The sequence below is a fragment of the Macaca nemestrina genome, chromosome 11 (assembly GCF_043159975.1).
Source record: "Macaca nemestrina isolate mMacNem1 chromosome 11, mMacNem.hap1, whole genome shotgun sequence".
Classification (NCBI taxonomy): Eukaryota; Metazoa; Chordata; class Mammalia; order Primates; family Cercopithecidae; genus Macaca; species Macaca nemestrina.
Genome location: NC_092135.1, coordinates 82,792,753 through 82,812,486, shown reverse-complemented (window position 1 = coordinate 82,812,486; position 19,734 = coordinate 82,792,753). Strand labels below are relative to the sequence as shown.

Sequence of the window (19,734 nt, the reverse complement as noted above, 5' to 3'; positions counted from 1 at the left end):
GCTGTGACATTAGGTTGTTAATTTGAGATCTCTCTAGTTTTTTAATGTGGGCATTTAGTGTTATAAACTTCCTTCTTAACACTGCCTTATCTCTGTCCCAGAGATTCTGGTATACTACAACTTCTCATTAGTTTCAAAGAATTTCTTGATTTCTGCCTTAATTTCATTATTTACCCAAAGTCAATCAGGAGCAGGTTGTTTAATTTCCATGTAAGTATATGGTTTTGAGCAAGTTTCTTAGAATTGATGTCTACTTTTATTTCACTATTTTATAAGAGTGTGGTTCATATTATTATTATTTTTTAATTTGCTGAGCATTGTTTTATATGATCATGAGTATGTGCCATGTGAAAATGAGAAGAATGTATATAACGTTGTTTGGGGTAGCATGCTCTATAGATATCTATTGGTTCAATTTGGTGAAATGTTCAGTTCAAGTCCTGAATATCTTTGTTAGTTTTGTACCTCGATGATCTGTCTAAATTGTCAGTGGGGTATTGAATTCTTCCAGTATTACGTTATGGTTATTGAAGTCGCTTTCTTTATAAGTCTTTAGGAACTTGCTTTATGAATCTGGGTGCTCCTGTGTTGCATGTGTACATATTTAGCATAGCTAGATCTTCTTGTAATCATCTTGTTGACATTAGCCCTATACCATTATATAATATCCTTCTTTGTCTTTTTTGATATTTGTTGTTTTAATGTCTGTTTTGTCTGAAATTAGAATAGGAATCCCTACTTTTTTCTCTTTTCCCTTTGCTTGGTACATTTTTCTCCATTCCTTTTCCTTTGAGTGTATGGGTGTCACTGCATGTGAGATGGGTCTCTTGAAACCAGCATACCATTGGCTCTTGCTTTTTATCCAACTTACAATGTTGTGCCTTTTAATTGGGGCATTTAGCCTATTTACATTCAAGTGTAGTATTGATATGTGAAGATTTGTTCCTGCCATGATATTGTCAGATGTTATATACAGACTTGTTTATATGGATGCTTTGCAGGGTTACTGTTCTATGTACTTAAGTGTGTTTTTGTAGTGGCTAACAATAGTGTTTCCTGTATGTTTAGCATTCCCTTCAGGACCTCCTGTAAGGCAGGTCTGGTGGTTATTTGGTCATTATGAAATTCCTTAGCATTTGCTTGTCTGAAAAATACTTTATTCCTCCTTTGTTTATGAAGCTTGTCTTGGCTAGCTAGACTAACAAAGAAAAAACTCTTAGTAATTATTTTCTTTCAGAATGCTGAATATAGACCCCTATTCTCTTCTAGCTTCTGGCGTTTCTGCTGAAAAGTTTGCTGTTAGCCTAATGGGGTTTCCATTATAAGTGAACTGCCATGTTTCTCTAACTGCCTTTAGTATTATAGTTTTTCTTTCATTTTAACCTTGGAGAATCTGATGACTATGTGTCTTGCAGATTGTTTTCTTATGTAATATCTTGTTCTCTGCATTTCTGTAATTTGAATGTTGATTCAAATCTAAGTAAGATTGGGAAAATTCTCATGAATGATATTCTGAAGTATATTTTCCAAGTTGCTTGTTTTCTCTACCAGTCTTTCAGGGATGCCAGTGAGTGATAGATTTAGTTTCTTCACATAATCACATATTTCTCTGAAGTTTCATTCATTCCCATTTATTCTTTTCTCTTTATTTTTGTCTGACTGAGTTAATTCAGGGAGTAGGCCGTCAAGCTCAGAGATTCCTCAGCTGGGTCAATTCTGCTGTTAATACTTGGGATTGTATTCTGAAATTCTTGAAGTGAGTTTTTCAGCTCTATCAGCTCATTTTGATTCTTTCTTAAAACAGACATTTCACCTATAATCTCCTGTATCATTTCATTTTATTGCTTAGAATTCTTGGATTGGGTTTCAACTGTCTTCTCAATGTCGATGATCTTCATTCTTTTCCATATTCTGAATTCATCATATTCTTATAATGAAATTTAATTGTCATGTAACAATATTTAAAGATGACACTTTTAAGAGATGATGAGGTCATCAGGGCTTCTGCCTTCATGGGTGGCATTGATGTTGTTATATAAGAGTGAATTGGGCACCCTCTTGCCCTGTCTTGCCCTTCTGCCTTCCACCATGGGATGACACAGCAAGAAGGCCCACAGGAGATGTTGTCTCCTTAATCTTGAACTTCCCAGCTTCCAGACATATCAGCCAATAAATTTCTATCCAAACAAATACTCAGTCTCAACGTAATATGTTACAGCAGCACACAACAAACTAAGAAACATGAGATCTCAAAAAAAAGTTGTCTTTCCATAGAATAATTGATTATTAAGACACAAAAGAATTTCAACAGATGAAGAATTGATGATACTAGGTTACACTATATTATAACTTCTCCCAAGTCTAAATTAAAAAAATGTATCTTAACAATAGCAGCTTGAAAAAGCATAGATGAGTGAAATATTCAGTAAAAAGAATTTTGTACAAAGAAAAGAACTAGCTGCACAGTTACAGCACGTTATGGAGGTATGTTTATTGTAATAAAAAAAGTTAAGCTGCATCTCTGTAGATCATTTACTTTGCAGAGGGTAAAGCTGTCATATCTTTTCCAGCATAACTTACTCTTCCATTTTTAATTTTTTTGAAATATCTTAAATAATTTAGCGTTCCTTTATAACCTCTTAACAGTGACAAATCTGGGGTATAAGGGATTTTATTTTTTCCCAAAAGGGCTCCATCTTTGCTATCTGTTGATCACTCTTAGAAAATCTAATTATGATCAATAAATTTTAACAGTTGATGGGATCTGTGTCAGTTGAAGTAGTTGGTTGCAAATATTAAAACCTAGTACTATTTTCCCTCAGTAACATGTAATTGCTACATTTTTTATAAGAAGGTTTGATTAGAAAAAAATGTGAAAAATTGCTTAAACCAAAGCCAGTTACAAGGAGTAATCTCTCTTGTTGGTTTACTTTCGCCTCAGAACCACCAGAATGTTACAATACCTAGTGAATAGTTGTCTGTAACATTTCCACCAGATGTTTCAGTAGCATATTGGTCTTGGCATTTCTTGGTACTATGGTTCTGTATTCTTTGTGATGTCTCATTGTTTGTGAGGTTTTGTTTAAAACAAAAACAAAACAAAAACTAAGTGGGGCTATATATGTAGATGTATGTCAGTACCAAAAAATTATTTTCTTAAATCCCTAAATTTCGGATTTCCATTCAAGTCTTTTAGACTCTTTTTCCTGCTGAACAGCAAAGGACTTTTATTTTCCACTTTCCTATATTCCCAAAAAGTATGAACAATGTGTTTCAGTTGACTCTATTGTATACCTTTTTGCTGAAGACTTTTTCTGTAAACACAATTGCCTGGTTCAGTTTTGTTGTAAATTGACTTACCATAGGTGCATGGTTGGTATGCTTTCTGAATGTGTGTTTGATAAGAGTGATAAAATAAAAGCTTAAAAATAAAAAAAGAAAGAAACATTTATTGGAAATGAGGTTGAAAAATTCCCTATGTTCTGCTTTCCTACAGTGTGACCATAATAAAGAAGTCAATTTTATATAATTTAAGTGAGTTAAAGACTGTCAGAACTCTCATTTGTCAAAGGGGCTCATGGACATACTAATTATTTATAGTATTTTCAACCTCAGATTACTAAGATTGCAAATGTATGTATTCATGAATAAAGAATGTAGATTATTTTTCTCTTTCTGTCTCTCTCTGACACACACACAACACACACAAATATATCAAACCATCTTCCTGTTTTCTTTTTTTCTGTTACTCCATGAGGCGTTATTTTATTTGTAGTAGTATAGACATAATTTGTTATCATAAATTATCCAGGTTATTGTGTGTGAGTTATGTTTAAGATACTAGTTGATGAATTCTAAGTGTAGTTCATCTTATTCTTAAATATAGGTAAATATTATAATAGGTAAGCATAATAAGTGAACCATTCCATAGACTGTTTATTCATTATCAAATCTCATATAATTTGAAAAGTTCTGAAAATTTGGGTAGGCCTTGGTGATGCCATAGCTTAAAGAATAAAAACATAAATATTTTTATTATCAACAGTAATAATAGTGCTCATTGGTAAAATATGTGTAAAATTGGGTGAAAAATTTCTATACATCATAAACATGAAAATACATTTTTGCTTTCTTATTTTTTAAATAAATTACCTTCATGTTTACCTGAGCTATCGTCCACTGAGTTGTAGAAAATGAATAGTATTCCAACATATTTTAGATACATAATTTACTGACAAGTTTTTTGAGATAACTGCCAAGTATCTTCCATTTCTTATTTGTGAACCCTTCTTCTTCCAAGTATTCTTAGTTTGGGGGCATGCCGAGGGCCAGGAGATGGCTTATAAGTCCTTCTGACAACCAAAATCCTTACACTTTTTATATAAAATACCTGATTCCTCTAATCACATATCATATTGCTACCTCCATTATTGAAGTCAGAATCTGGTATAGCTCATTGTATGTTTTTAAAGCTTTGATTGAAGACTCAGTAACCTTCTTCAGGTGACTCAAACCCAGCTTTGTGGTAGTTCTTACTGGCAAAATAGACATCTCTGAGTCTAGTTGTGCCCTCAATCCCACTCTTTGGCTCACATAAACTACGTGCATTTCTTTGTTATCTATAGCAGGATCACCAGGTCTCAAATCGGTTATCTTATGAGACCTCTCAAGAGAGTGAGAAAGAAACTCTTGGCAACATTAATGGAAAACTTAAATGCAGCAATCTGGGAAGGCCAACCAACAAAGTCTGTTGCATAACACATTCTGCTGCCAAATTGAGATTGACATTGGCTGAGGTACAAATTGGTGTGGAACAAGTTGCCCAAAAGACACTTTCTGTCCAGAGTCCCTACTTTCTTTGTGTGTTTGTAATGCATCTCCCCCTCTATGGGTCAATGCCTGAGAGAGGAGAACACAATACACTTGCTTAACTGCTTCTCTCCATTCTCTTTGTTTCTCTCTTTATTTTCTTCAAATTATTTTTTCAACAAGTATTCTGGAACAAGAAGAGAGGTACTTCACTATTCTTCTACATCATAGAAGGATGAAACATCATCAGGGCAAGTAACAGTAACCTTATGATCCTCGGCATTTTGACTTTCTTTTCTAACTTTGGCCTCGTACTATAATTTTCTGGAAAGTTTCAAAAAAAGAAGGTAGCATGGACCTATACCAGACTCTGGGAATGCTATTTTTAAAAAATTCTCTGGTTATTCTCATATTCAACTAGAATTTAAGTTTTCTTGCTATTTACCATATCTATCTCCTACCATAGAGAGCAAAAATCATAACATCTTAGTTTCTATAGGTGCCAGGATAATTTTAAATATATTATGAGATAATCCTTTCAGCAGATAATTTATGGTTTGGTTCTTGATAGGATTAGTAGGAAATAAAAATTTTGATTCTCGGGATGTACTGTTCTCAAATCTCCACATGATGGTAATATTAGATTTTGCATATTTTTCCTGGATGAATTTTCTTCTTAAAATTTTGAACTTACTAAGAATAATTCCAGAAGGTATCTCAATTTCTTTAAAATAAAATAAAGTATAAGTAAATCTATACAGGATAAAGGGTACGATAAATTCACAAACTATTTCACCAAACAGATTTATTCTGAGAAAATGTGTTTGTTAAAGGATGGTCATTAATAAAGTGCATTAAAAATAAAATAGTAAAATAAAGCTGTACAGTTTCACTGATACCACCAACCAAGTCATCATGTAAACTATAAGAAGAATATACTCCCAAGGGTTAATAAATGATTATTAAAATAAAAATAAATATGCATCACTTTGACTCTAATTGGCTTTCTTATAGTTTTTTTTAAATACATATAAAAGTTTCAGTGGTAAAAACTAAACGTGGCAGGACTTTTATTGGATTACAGTTCTTAGTTGATTTTACAAAATGAAATATGTAAAATTAGATGCATTTATCTCTTGTATTCTTTTTTTTGGGGAGGTGAGGAATAATTATATTTAGGTAACAGCACAGAAATCTTTGCTTACAGTTTTAGTTTTTGCTCCCTACCCTCAACAGGGGCTGAGTCAATAGACAGCCATCCACCTGAAAGGAGATGGCAGAAGGAAGGGAAGGAAGAACCATAAAGTTGACATGGGGAAGGTGCACGAAAATGGCATTATTTCAGATGCTAGAACTGATTATCCAGAGTCTGGTGCATACTCAAGACAAAATATACAATTTATTTCAATCCCAATTATGGCTTTAAATGAAAAATGTCAAAACAGGACACTTTTATAATTAGCTACATATATGTAAATGGGTGTGCCTGTGTACATTTCTTGGGGCAAAAATATTTTTGGGTTTGAGGGCTCTTTAGGAGCAAACTATATGTCTTTAACTTATCCTAAGAGAACAATGCTCTAAATGGTAAAGTAAAAACCATCAGACATTCAATTAGATTGAAGTACACACCACACACACACCAAAAAATCCCAGGGAAGATATTTGAAGTGATTGTATTGTGCATTACCTTACCGGTATCTCCTACTTTTAAATTAAGTTTTAGTACATTTTTCCCCACAAATGAATATTTCTATTACCAAATATCAAGAAGTAACTCCTTCAAGTATCGGATCACTAAACAGCAGTTTACATTATTATGAAATGCTCAAATGTGGGACTAAATCTGTTTCATTTCTATAGCAATAGAAGTCCTTGCAGAAACAAAACATTCCAACAACCTGGCCTGACCTTGACTTCCTCTGGGACAGAACAAAACAACATGCTGCAAAGCACTGAATCTTGACTTTGCTAAAGTGAAGGTCACTTCAGTGCCTGTTGGGAGGTATTTCAGTTACATTGAAACCACTAAAACAAAAATCAAGATGTTTGAGGGGCAGCAGCAATAAGGCAATCATTCCCTTTTCTATCTCTTCATAGCATCAGTGTGACAAATCTCTTACAGGGAAAATAACTCTGAATTGCCCATAGGCTGCCAGGTGAGAGGACAGACACAACTACGACTTTACTTTAAGGGCAGATGAAGAAGTCTAGAGGAATTTTTTTTTTTTCCCTTTTCCTGATTCTCAACTTTCCTTTGTTTTCTTTTTTTTTAATCTCAATGATTAACAGTATGTCACTCAATTCAGAGTGTCATACTTGTACTGAGAACTATTTTAATTATCTTGTTATATGAAAGAATCACTTAGAAAGTTTGAAATTGAGAATTAAGTACCTATTGATGATTTATGATGGACACTGTCTCTGTACATTTGTGTTGCTATAAAGAAATATCCGAAGCTCAGTGATTTATAAAGAAAAGAGGCTGATTTGGCTCACAGTTCCGCAGGCTACACAAGAAATGTGAGGGCAGCATCTGCTTCTGGTGAGGACTTCAGCCTGCTTCCACTTATGGTAGAAAGGGAAGGGGAGCCAGCATGGGAAGATCATGGCCAGAGAGGGCACAAGAAAGAGAGGGAGCAGGTACCAGGCTCTTTTTAACAAACAGTTCTCCTGGGAAGTAAAAGTGACAACTCACTCATTGCCATGAGAATGGCACCAAGCCATTCATAAAGGATCAGCCCAGAGATCCAAGCGCCGCCCTTTAGGTCTTACCTCTAGTATCAGGGATCAAATTTCCACATGAGATTCCAAGGGCAAAAATATCCAAACTCTGTGTGACACATAGCTCTTAACTTTACATTATACTAGCATGAAGAATTACATTAACTAGGCCCTTGCCTTTAGACGTCCATCTTTTAAAAAGTATCTAAAAACATTGCTGCTTTTCCACAAACATACATATTATGACCATATTATTTATTATCCAAATAAGGACTTTTCATAATTAAAACAGGACAGTGGTAGAAAGTGAGACCATTCCAGAATATCGAGATGTATAGTTATCCTTAAAATACTGTATTTCCTGTTATATAAAGCTATCTCCTATGTTTTTATAATAATAATGTAACTATTAGTGCATATGTAGCTTAAGATAATGATTTGCATTTAACATTTATCTGCATAAAATAGATCTACTACCAGGGGAAAGAAAGGCAAGGACAGATCACTAAGCTAAGTATGCATTAATTGGTGAAGTATGTAATTGAAGGGTAAATTCTTCCCTACACCATCCTCTCCAAGCACAGTGTAGTTGATATGAACGATTGCAGGATTGACAGCAAAAGAAAGTACACACAATTGGTCCATTATCATTTAACATGATCACTTTCCCTACTTTTTCTTTCTTATAATAAATAACTCTGATATAACAGAAAGTTAGGGCAGGTTCAACTGCTTAAAAATGTATCTTTAAATTCATACCAAAATGAATACTCGGCATGGTATTTAAGGGTGATAGCTAAAATAGAAAATGTTTATAAATTAATGCTAATACTTTGTATTGTATCAAGTTAGCTAAACAATGAATGAAGTTTTATTGGTAAATATAAGGCATATTAGAAAGTAGAATTTGTATTAATTACATTTATAACAGTACCACTATTTTAAACTCATTTACATAGAGTGTTGCAAAATCTTGGATTTATAATTGATAGTAATAATTAATCTGGGATTTACAATTGACAATAAAATGAAAACATTAAAATGAACAAAACCATAGATATATTAAGTACTCAATCAATAACCTAGGACCATTTGTAGCACACTGACTCTTTTTTTCACACTTTTTCATGGTAGTTTAAATCCAAAACGCTTTCTATGATAAACTATATCAAATTTTATTTAACTTTGATAAACATATTTATATATTATATTTATAAATAACATGCAATAATATATAAAATAACACATAAATTATTGATTTAAATGTTTAAAACAATACATTTGAGGACAATAAGAGGATCATCACTTGTAGAATACTGTTTTCAAAACACTTTTACTCATAAAAAGGCAATTGAATAGTATTTCTTTATGTTATTTATTTCATACTTTGCTATTGGTGCCTTTTTTCTTAAAGAAAAAAAAAAGGACTTTGCTGTAAGTCATCAAATTATCATCCCAGAATGATATATTTCAAAACTGTAGAGTGAATTAAATTAAATGAGAATATCATATCATATTCATAGAGTTTACACAATTAAAAATATTACACAAGTCCAGAAATGGCAGAATTTTTGCCCATCTCTTTCTTACCTGCTTGTGAGCATGGTCATATGAGTTAATGTGATTGTCAAACTCCTGGTGCTTATAGTACTGCTTGTCACAGAGTTCACAGTAAAAATTTGCCTTCAGATCTTCCAAAGCTTTTGCTATGGTATTTTCCTTCTCAGCATAGTCCTGAAAAATAAAATTTCAAGGAAGGATACAATTAGCTCTCCCCTGTGTTTACTTTGTTCTAACAGTTGTCAACTATAGTATAATAATAAGAGTTAGAAACAGAATACAGCAAAGAGGAAAATAAAGCAAATACTAGAAAACCAAGTTAGAATAAATTATGACTTAAAAATTAAAAGGCTAACAGAAGCAGCCAAGATAAGTAACAGAAAAATAGCACAAATGTGGAGGAGAAATGCAAATGATAGAAATAAATAGAAGTCCTTGATTGAACAAGTTCCTATGCTAGGTTAGCATAAAAACTGAAAAAGAGAATGGCATAAATCCGGGAGGTAGAGCTTGCAGTGAGCTGAGATCTGGCCACTGCACTCCAGCATGGGCGACAGACCGAGACTCCGTCTCAAAAAAAAAAAAAAAAAAAAAAAAAAACCTGAAAATCACATAACTGTCTTGATTCAACTGCGGATTCCTGGCAATGACTCAGCTAACAGAAAATTTTTCTATTCTGAACATGTAAAATGTGTTCTGCTTAAAAAGGTCTGTATTTGTGCACAAATATACAAGTTTTGTATTTTGTTTGTTTCCTTAATTATCTATCTAGTAACTTATTATTCATTTCAACTAGGCATTTAACTTGGCTAATTTTTTTTTATCCTGACCCGTATCAATTTAGAATGAACATTAAAATAATTTCTATTTATTGGAAAATAAAACACTTTTCTGCAGGTTATTTCAGTTATTTACCTAAACTGAAGGGATTAAACTGCAAAAGCGATTGTTTTCATCATACTCACAGTAAAGACAGACAGTGATAAAACCAAACCTCTGAGAAGATGAACATATAGCCCATCATCATTAGCTTTTGTTTACAATGCATAAAATGGCCAAATGTTTGACTGTGTGTTTTAAGTTACATTTAAGATAAACTACTTGCTATTTCATGCTTACTTAAATGTCAATGAAGTAAATTTCACAAATAATGGCAAAAGACCCTAGCACCTCCTTGAAGCTCTTTCTTGCTCCCTCTTGCCACATGTGATCCCTGAACCTGCTGGTTCCTCTTCCCCTTCTGCCATAAGCAGAAGCAACCTGAGCCCCTCAACAGATGCAGTCAATTCAATGTTGCCAGGCATGAATAAAGTTTACACGTGGAAAAACTGTCCAATTCTTTCACTGAAGAAGTGAAAATTGGACAATATTTCCGTGTGTAAACATTATTCATGATGTGAAGAATACCTAAACTTTAGGCCTCACTGTAAAATATATTTCTAACTTCCAGATTATCTTATATACAACTCCTTTAAAATTCAAAATAACTGGACCTGGTGCTGTGGCTCATGCCTGCAGTTCCAGCACTTTGGGAAGCCTAGGCAGGTGGACCACTTGAGGTCAAGAGTTCAAGACCAGCCTGACCAACATGGTAAAACCCTGTCTCTACTAAAAATACAAAAATTAGCCAAGCGTGGTGGTAGGCACCTGTAATCCCAGCTACTCGGAGGCTGAGGCAGGAGAATTGCTTGAACCTGGGAGGCGGAGGTTGCAGTGAGCTGAGATCATGCCACTGCACTCTAGCCTGGGCAACAGAGCAAGACTCTGCCTCAAAAAAAAAAAAATCATCATAACTATATAGTCAAGTCTCTTATGTACTACTATAAAACACACTTTTAGCACTGATATTTATAAATAAAATGTAGTCCTCTATATGGCAATGGCACTTATCCTCCTTACACATATAAACTAGAAAGGACTCATAGTATGAAATTAAAGCAATTTGTTTAAATTGTTTCTACAATACTGAAAAGTGGTTCACCAATAATTTAATACATGACTAATACTTTACTTATATTATTGCACTGTATATTCGTGCATACATCACATATAATAAAGTTCATGTGGGATGCATACTTTGTAGTAATCAATGCATACATTTGCCATATTACATAGGTTACTTTCTCATTTTAAATATTGTCACGTTTTATTAGTTGTATCAACTGCACAACAAAGGTGACTCTTATAGTTTGGATAATTTCCCCTTCCAAACCTCATGTTAAAATGATTTTCAATGCTGGAGGTGGGGCCTAATGGGAGGTATTTGGGTGATAAGGGCAGATCCTTCATCAATAGATTAACACCCTCCATGGAGGATTGAGGTGAGTAAGTTCTTACTATATTAATTTTCTTGAGAGCTGGTTGTTAAAAAGATCCTGGCATCTTCCTGTAGCTCTCTCTTGCTTCCTCTTGTATCATGTGATCTCTGCACCCACCGGCTCCCCTTCCCCTTCCATCATGAGTGGAAGTAGCCTGAGGCCCACATCAGATGCAGATGACAGCACCATACTTCATGTACAGCCTGCAGAACCATGAGTCAAATAAATCTATTTTCTGTATAAATTACCCAGCCTCAGGTATTCTTTTAGAACAACACAAATGAACTAAGACAGTGATAAATCACAAAATAACTCAATGGTTTATGCATAATTCCATCAATTTCAGTAAATAATGAACCATTTCTCGATAAATTTGTCAATTATTCCTAATTACACTAATTGATTCTTCTAATATGTTAAAAACACTTAGTTTAAAAGGGTAAAAGTAAGTAATGTAGATACAGATTGCTTACTGAATTTTCAATAAAATCTTCAAAATAATACTTTATGGATTAGTCAATTTAAAGGAAACAAAAATTAAGTAATATGATTTCATGGCTAAAGCATTTGAGGCAGAGATAACATTCTAATCAATATAGGAAATGGAAATAATTTTGGGATTAAAGCTGAATTAGCTCTCTGGACAATCTTAAACTAACAGAAATTTCATGGTAAATAGTTTATTTTCCCCATTCATTATAACTACAATAAAGCTACTTCCTCTCTATAAATATTTGATTAGTTCTTATTATGTTGTAAGGTTTTTTTTTTTGTTTTTGTTTTTTTTTTTTTTTTTAATAAGACTGATATTCCTCCAGAGAAGCAATCATTGGTTTCTGTTTACTCCATCTACAAAGGTGGGAAGGTTTGCAGCGGAACAGATTTCTTGGTCAAATTGCATTCTTCAAAAATATTAGCTTCAGCCTAGATTTAAAAATAAAAACAGTAATTTAAAAGTAACTATAGCTAACATTTAGTTAGTGCTTATTTAGGGTCAGTCACTGATGAATAATTTGGATGTATTAACTCATTTAATCCTGATTCTTTTCATTTCCTCACTTTACAGATGGAAATAATGAAGCACAGGAAAGTTAAGTAGCTCCAGGATATAATGAGCAAATGTTCACTCCATATTTAAACCCAAATAGTCTTGTTCATAGTATTTAATTATTTCTAAACTTTTAAGCACGTAAAAAAGAGAGAGGAGTATAATCATCCCTATGTATCCACTAATCAGCTTCAGTAACCATGAACTCAAGGTCAATCTTGATTTATTGTATCCTATCCCATCTCATACCCTTTCATCTTGCCCAAATAATTTTTAAATGCATTCCCAGCTTTATATCACTTTTTCTGTAAATATTTCAGTATATATCTCTAAATTAGAATGACTTTTAAAAAGCATAATCACAAAAGCAATATCAGATCGAAACAAAGAAACAAAAACAGTAGAGAAACCACGATCATTTTGTATTGTCATCAAATATCCCAGTCAGTGTGGGCAAATAGCTCTAATCTCTAATATTTAAAAATAGGTTGTTCAAACCAAAATTCCATTAAGGCCCATACATTACCATCTTCTATGCTTCTTAGTCTCTTATTCTGTATTTCCCCATCTCTTTGCTTTATTTCTCATTACAATTTATTTTTCAGAAAAAAATTAAAATTATGCTTCAATTTTAAAAATGTTAATAGCTATAGAAAAGTTATAAAACTATAATAAAAGACATACGATTTTCACTTGAATAAAATTATTGTTAACATTTTGATATATTTGTGTGTTCTGTTGCTTTCTCTCTAACTCTATCCTCCTCTAAGTTATTAAAAGAAACATAGCATGGCCGAATTTAAGTTTGAAAGTGATAGCACAATTACAAACATTTGAGCCAGACTTTCAAGTTGATGTTAAGTGCAGTTAAGGAATCAAGGCTGTGTTCTAGAAAATATTAGCAGAGTAAAAAAAGACTTCATTATTGTATGTGCATCTTAAGGGAAAGGAGTCATATGTATTGTTACTGATCATACATTTAAAAACATGTATGTAGACAAAATCATTCCTAGTCAGGCTGACACATTCCATGACCCCTCTCTTTGATTGTGGCTAATATTGAAACAGGCACTGACTGAGATTGTAAAGCACATATTAAATACCTCCATCCCACAGCAGAAAGTAAGAGATACATTTGAGTGAGATGAAAAAGGAGCACAGCTGTTCTTATACATGCAATCCAAAATGTTCACCCTCTATCTGGTAAAGCCATTCTAGATTGAACTATGAGCACAGTTTTGTACTGTGTCACTGAGAGTGAAGGCACAAAGTGAAAAAGAAGGACAATCTTCCTGCAACTAGTCAGGTCATTCTAACTCAGCACTTTTTATATATATGTAAAAACAGTAAAGGTTGAATCCTTTCTTTTAGGGAAGCAGTATGCATATACCTCCAAGTTATAAAGTCACAAATCTTAATTGGTGACCACAGCAACTCGGCAGTACAATAAATTCTGGAGACAGCAAAGTGAAATAGAGAAGTTAATGGTTTACCCACACCCCAAGGACAATATATCCCCTAATACTAAATATGAATAGCACCAAAGTAGAACCTTGAAGGGAGAAACATTATTTTCCAACATGATGCACTTCATAGTGGCCTCATCATAGCATATGGCCTCTTTCCGAAGGTATTCTTAATTGGGTATATACAAGTAACCTTCCCTGATAAGTGTGAGCTCTCTGAGGGAAAGAATTTGTACCTGTTTTCCTTACTTTTTTATTTCCAGAGCTTTTAGCAGAGCCCAGCATTAGCAGACATTCAACAAATAACAAATAAATAACATTAGGACTGCCCTTTTTGTCTTGAAAATGAGTACATTAGGAAAGAGGGTCAATGTCAGCAACATGATGGAAAACAGGACTCCCTAGTGTTTATTTCCTGCAGAAACATCAATTTAAACAACTATTCACACATAAAAATACCTTCATAAGAGCTAAGGAAATCAGATGAGATTACAGCACCCACATATAGCACTGAAATAAGAAAATACCCATTGAAGAAAGTAGGAAAGATAGTATTACATTACCCATGCCACTCTTCCACCAACTCCAAGCAAGAAAGTATGGAGAGATATATTTTCCACATGAAGGAGGAGAGGAATGTGAACATAGGACTTTGCTTCAGATCCCAACACCAGCCCTGTGCCCCCAAAAAACTAATGCTGGGCAGCGCCCCAGAGCCCCAGATTCCAGGACAGTACCTGTGGACTAAGCCTCTAGATCTGCTCTAGCACCAGGTTAGATTCTGTAGCCCCCGGCTCCAAGCCTGAGCAACAGACTTGATCTTCAGTCCACCACTGGGACTCCACCACTGGGCTGACCTCAGTAGCCCCAGACTCCGGACCTCATCCAACACAAGGCTGGCCCACAGCAGCCTCAGGCTCTGGTTTGCCCATACCCTAGGCCAACCCCAGAGGCCCAAGACTCCTGAATGCACCAGTACTGAGCTTGGCCATTGCCCCAGGCTTTAGGCCTTCACCAGCTAAAAGTCTACACCTGCAGCCCCAGTTATCAGGTCAGCACCTACAAACCCAACTCTCAGGCAAGTCCCTGCAGATACAGGATCCAGGCCCAACCATTGCCATGCCACTGCCTGTGGCATCAGATTCTAGGCTGGCCCAACAGAGCCTCCAAGTCCACCCTGGCACTAAGGAAGTTCCCATAGTTGCAGCATCCAGGCTATCCTTGCAAACTTTTTCTGGGCCTTTCTTAGCACCAGGCTGAACCCTGTAGTCTCAGGCTCTGGATCAGCCTCAATGCCAGGCAGACCCTAGTGGACCCATGTGCTGGACCAAACCCAATACCACGCTGACCCCTGCAGCCCTAGTCATTAGGTCAGCACCTGAAAACCCAGCCTCCAGGTAAGTTCCTATGGATATAATCTAGGTCCACTCACAGATAAGGCAGTTCTTATGGTCCTAGACTTCAAGTCTGCCCTAATGCCAAGTTGGCACTTCTGACCTCAAACATCAAACAGGTAACCATGGACACAGGCCCCAAGACTTCCATTGTTTAACCAGGTTCCAGGCTATTCACCGAGGACCTAGGACCCAGTCAAGTTCTCACAGACCAAGCCTCTAGGGTAGTACCTATACACCAGCACCAGCAGATAAAAGTTACAGGCAAGTCCCCATGCCCTGGACTCCAGAGGACCCAGGGCCAAGGCCCACCATAGTATACTCCAGTGCCAAGGCACACACTGTGGACATTGAGGACACTGAGAGCCCAAGAACACCCCTGTAGACCCAAGTTCCAAGCCAGTCCTCATGGACTCAGACCTGTTCCTGTGGAGTTAAGGCTCCATTTTCATCCCAATGGAACCAAATGCCAAACTCATCCTAGTGGGTGGCCAGCCCTTGAAGACTCAGGCTCATGGCCCGCCCCAGTGCCAAGGCAGCCCTTGTGGACCCCGGGTTAAGGAAAGCCATAGGTTCTAGGCCTACCTACCTCCTGACCTAGGCATCAGGACAACTCGACTTTAGATTCCAGCAATAAGCCAACTCTTGAATCATGCCAGGTGGTCTGTTCAGAATCTCTGGACAGACTGACTGAGGAGGGTTTCCCAGACAAAGAACCTGGAAGAAAAAACTACTTCTAATGCATCCACATCAATGTAAGGCAACAAGAACCATGAAAAACCAAGGATATAGAACATCACCAAAAGAACAAAATCTCCCACTAGCTGACCTAAGAAAATGGAGATATAAAAACTCCTTGAGAAAGAATTCCAAATAACTGTTTTAAAGAAGCTCAGTGAACTTTAAGAAAACATAGAAAATGAGTAAATAAAATCAGGAAGACAATAAATGATCCAAAACAATAAATTTAACAAATAATCAATAATATATAGTATAAATCAAATTCTAGAGCTGAAAAATATGATGAATGAAATTAACAATGCATTAGAGAACATCAACAGCAGAATTCGTCATGACAAAGAAAATCTGTGAACTCAAAGAAAGGATATTTAAAAATACACAGTCAGGGGAGAAATAATAAAACAAGAAGAAAACATCTTTATGGAATTTATTGAACAGCATCAAGACAGCACATATTTAAATCATAAAAGTATAGAAGAAGAGAAAAAAGGGGGTAGAAAGCTTGGTTTTAAACGTAATACCAGACACTTTCAAAATTTGAGGAAAGATATAAATATCCAGGTACAGGAAGGTTAAGGATCTCCAACTGTCAAAAATTAAAGACAAAGAAAAAATCCTGAAAGCAGCAATAAAAAAGCATCAAATAACATATAAAGGAGGGACAATAAAACTAGCAACATATTTCTCAGCAGAGCACTTATAGCCCAGGAGAGAGTGGGATGAATTACTTAGCTATTGAAGGAAAAAACTATCAACTAAGAATATTGTGCCCAGCAAATCTGTGTTTTAGAAATGAAGGAAAGTTAGACTTTCCCAGACAAACAAAAGCTGAGGGATTACCTCATCACTAGACTTGTCTCACAAAAATGGATAAACGGCGTTCTTCCAACCAGTAACATGAAACATGAAAGTGTAAAACCAACTGATAAAAGTGAGTACTGCAAAAGTATGTACAAATTCAGAATAATCTAATAATGTAATGCTGGTATATACACCACTTACGTATTTAGTATGAAAGTTAAAAGAAAAAATATTAAAAATAATTATCATTACAATAATTAGTTAAGAAATATACACTATTAAAATATGCAAATTAAAACATCAAAATACATGTCAAGATGGAGTGGAATGAAAATGTAGAGTTTCTTAATGCTCTCAAAGTTAAGTTGTTATTACCCCTTTTTTTTTTTTTTGAGAAAGAGTCTCACTCTGTTGCATAGGCTGGAGTGCAGTGGCGCAATCTCGGCTCACTGCAACCTTCACCTGCCAGGTTCAAGTGATTCTCCTACCTTACCCTTCTGAGTGGCTGGAATTACAGGTGTGTGCCAACATGCCCTGCTAATTTTTGTATTTTTAACAGAGATGAGGCTTTGCCATGTTGTCCAGGTTGGTCTTGAACTCTTGACCTCAGGTGATCCACCCACCTCGGACTCCCAAATTGCTGGGATTACAGGTGTGAGCCACTGCACCTGGCCTAAGTTGTTATTATCTTAATGTGGCCTCTTATAACTATAAAATATACGTTTAAGTTTTACAATAACCACAAAGCAAAAATATATAATAGATATACCAAAGATAAAAAGGTAGGAAAAAAAGCATATCACTAGAGAAAAAAGTACTTCATCACAATGGAAGCCATCGAGAGTGGAAGAAAGAAACAAAAGATCTACAAAATAACCAGAAAACAATGAATAGGAAGACAGCAGTAAGTCCTCACCTATCAACAATTACCTTGAATGTAAATTAATTAATTTATCCAATCAAAAATATAGAGTGGCTGAATACATTAAATAAACAAGACCCAAATATATGCTTCTTGTTAGAGATTCATTTCACTTGTAAGGACACATAGAGGCTGAAAGTAAATAAATGAAAAAAGATGTACATGCAAATGAAAACCAAAGTAAGTAGCTATATTTAGATAAGACAGGGTTTAAGTCAAAAACTGAATACAAAGATAAAAAGGTCATTATATGGTGTTAAATGGGTCAACTTAGTAGAGGTTATAACAATATAAAAATAAAAATGTTACAGTATGTAAATACACAAAACTAATGTTAAATATCTGAGGGGAGAGATAGACTGTAATATAATAATACTAGAGAAATCCATTGCTTCATTTCCAGCAATGGACAGTTCATTCAGACAGAAAATCAATAAGAAAACGTGGGACTTAAACTACATCTTAGACCAAATGGACCTAACCGACATGTATGGAACATTATATTCAACAGTAACAGGAAACACTTTCTTCTCAAGTGAACACAGGACATTCTCCTGGATAGCCTATATGTGAGGCAACAAAACAAGGTTTAGTAGATTTAAGAAAATTAAAATGATATCAATTTTTATTGATCAATTTTTATTGTAATCAAATTTTATTGATCACAATGGTATAAAACCAAAAAAGGAATCAATAACAAGAGTTATTTCGGGAAATTATGAAATACATGGAAATTAAACAACATGCTTCTGAACAACCAGTCATTGAAGAAATTAAAAGGAAAAATTTAAATTGTCTTCAAACAAATGAAAATGGAAGACAATGGAAGATAAAACCAAAACTTAAGGAATGCAACAAAAGCAATCGTAAGAGGAAAGTTTGTAGCAATAAATGCCTAGATCAAAAAAGAAAGATGTCAAATAAATAACATAATATTACACTTCCCAGAACTAGAAAAAGAAGAACAAGTTAAGCTCAAAGTTAGCAGAAGGAAGGAAATAATAAAGACCAGAACAAAATCAAATGAAAGAGAGACTAGAAAAACAATAAACACACATAACCTACCTAGACTGAATCATGAAGTACTGGTTGAGTATCCCTTATCTGATATGGTTGAGACCAGAGTGGTTTGGACTTAAATTTTTTTTCAGATTTTGAAATATGTGCATGTACATAATGAGATATCTCGGGGATGGGAACCAAATCTAAGCACAAAATTCACGGGTGTTTCACGTATTCCTTATATACAGAGCCTGAATGTGATTTTATACAATATTTTCAATTATATGCATGCAACAAAGTTTGAATATATTGAACCAACAGAAAGCAAAGGTGTCACTATCTCAGCCACTTCTGTACAATCTGTAATTGTTTCCTTATTCTGAATTTATATGCAACTGATAAGCAATAATTTTCTTATACTTACACATATGTACTTAACAGTAAAACATGACATGCTATTATAAAGTGAAAAAAATAATGTGTTCAGGGTAACTAAGCAACACAGTAGCAACCCCAGAATACTTGTGTAAACTGTTAATAACAACACTAAAAAACAGCAGACTTTCACTCTACCTATGATGCTTTGTTTTCATTAGGAGGTTACTGTACATCATTTTATTTTTTAGATGAAAAGAAACATTGGAAACAGTTGAGGGACCAGAAAGTGGGTCCTCTAGAAATGAGAAGAAATTCGGAGAGATGGCTTTTTAAAATATTTCCTCTAGAGTATTTTCTTTCATTAACAATTTTTGTTTTAGAAATCTCTTTTTGATTTTATAAACTGACATGCTTTATTGTTCTATATATCATGGCTTATAATACATGCTGCTCTAGTCCTTGAAGAAGCCCATCACACATATTTACTATGTTGTCTATAGGCGCTTGTTCTGCAGTATTAACAACATCATTTTGATTGTTACTATTATTATAATCATCTTGCTTCAGAATC

General features: G+C 34.7%; 1 protein-coding gene across 2 annotated transcripts in view; it reads right to left on the bottom strand.

The window, feature by feature from the left end:
• The window catches only part of LOC105468265 (zinc finger protein 804A), a 344,320-nt gene that overhangs the window by 63,449 nt on the left and 261,137 nt on the right, over nt 1-19,734 (bottom strand). For both annotated transcript variants that reach the window (XM_011718363.3, XM_011718364.2), the window contains exon 2: nt 9,124-9,267. In XM_011718363.3, coding sequence (XP_011716665.2) covers nt 9,124-9,267 — 144 coding nt within the window. The remainder of the gene's footprint in view (nt 1-9,123; nt 9,268-19,734) is intronic.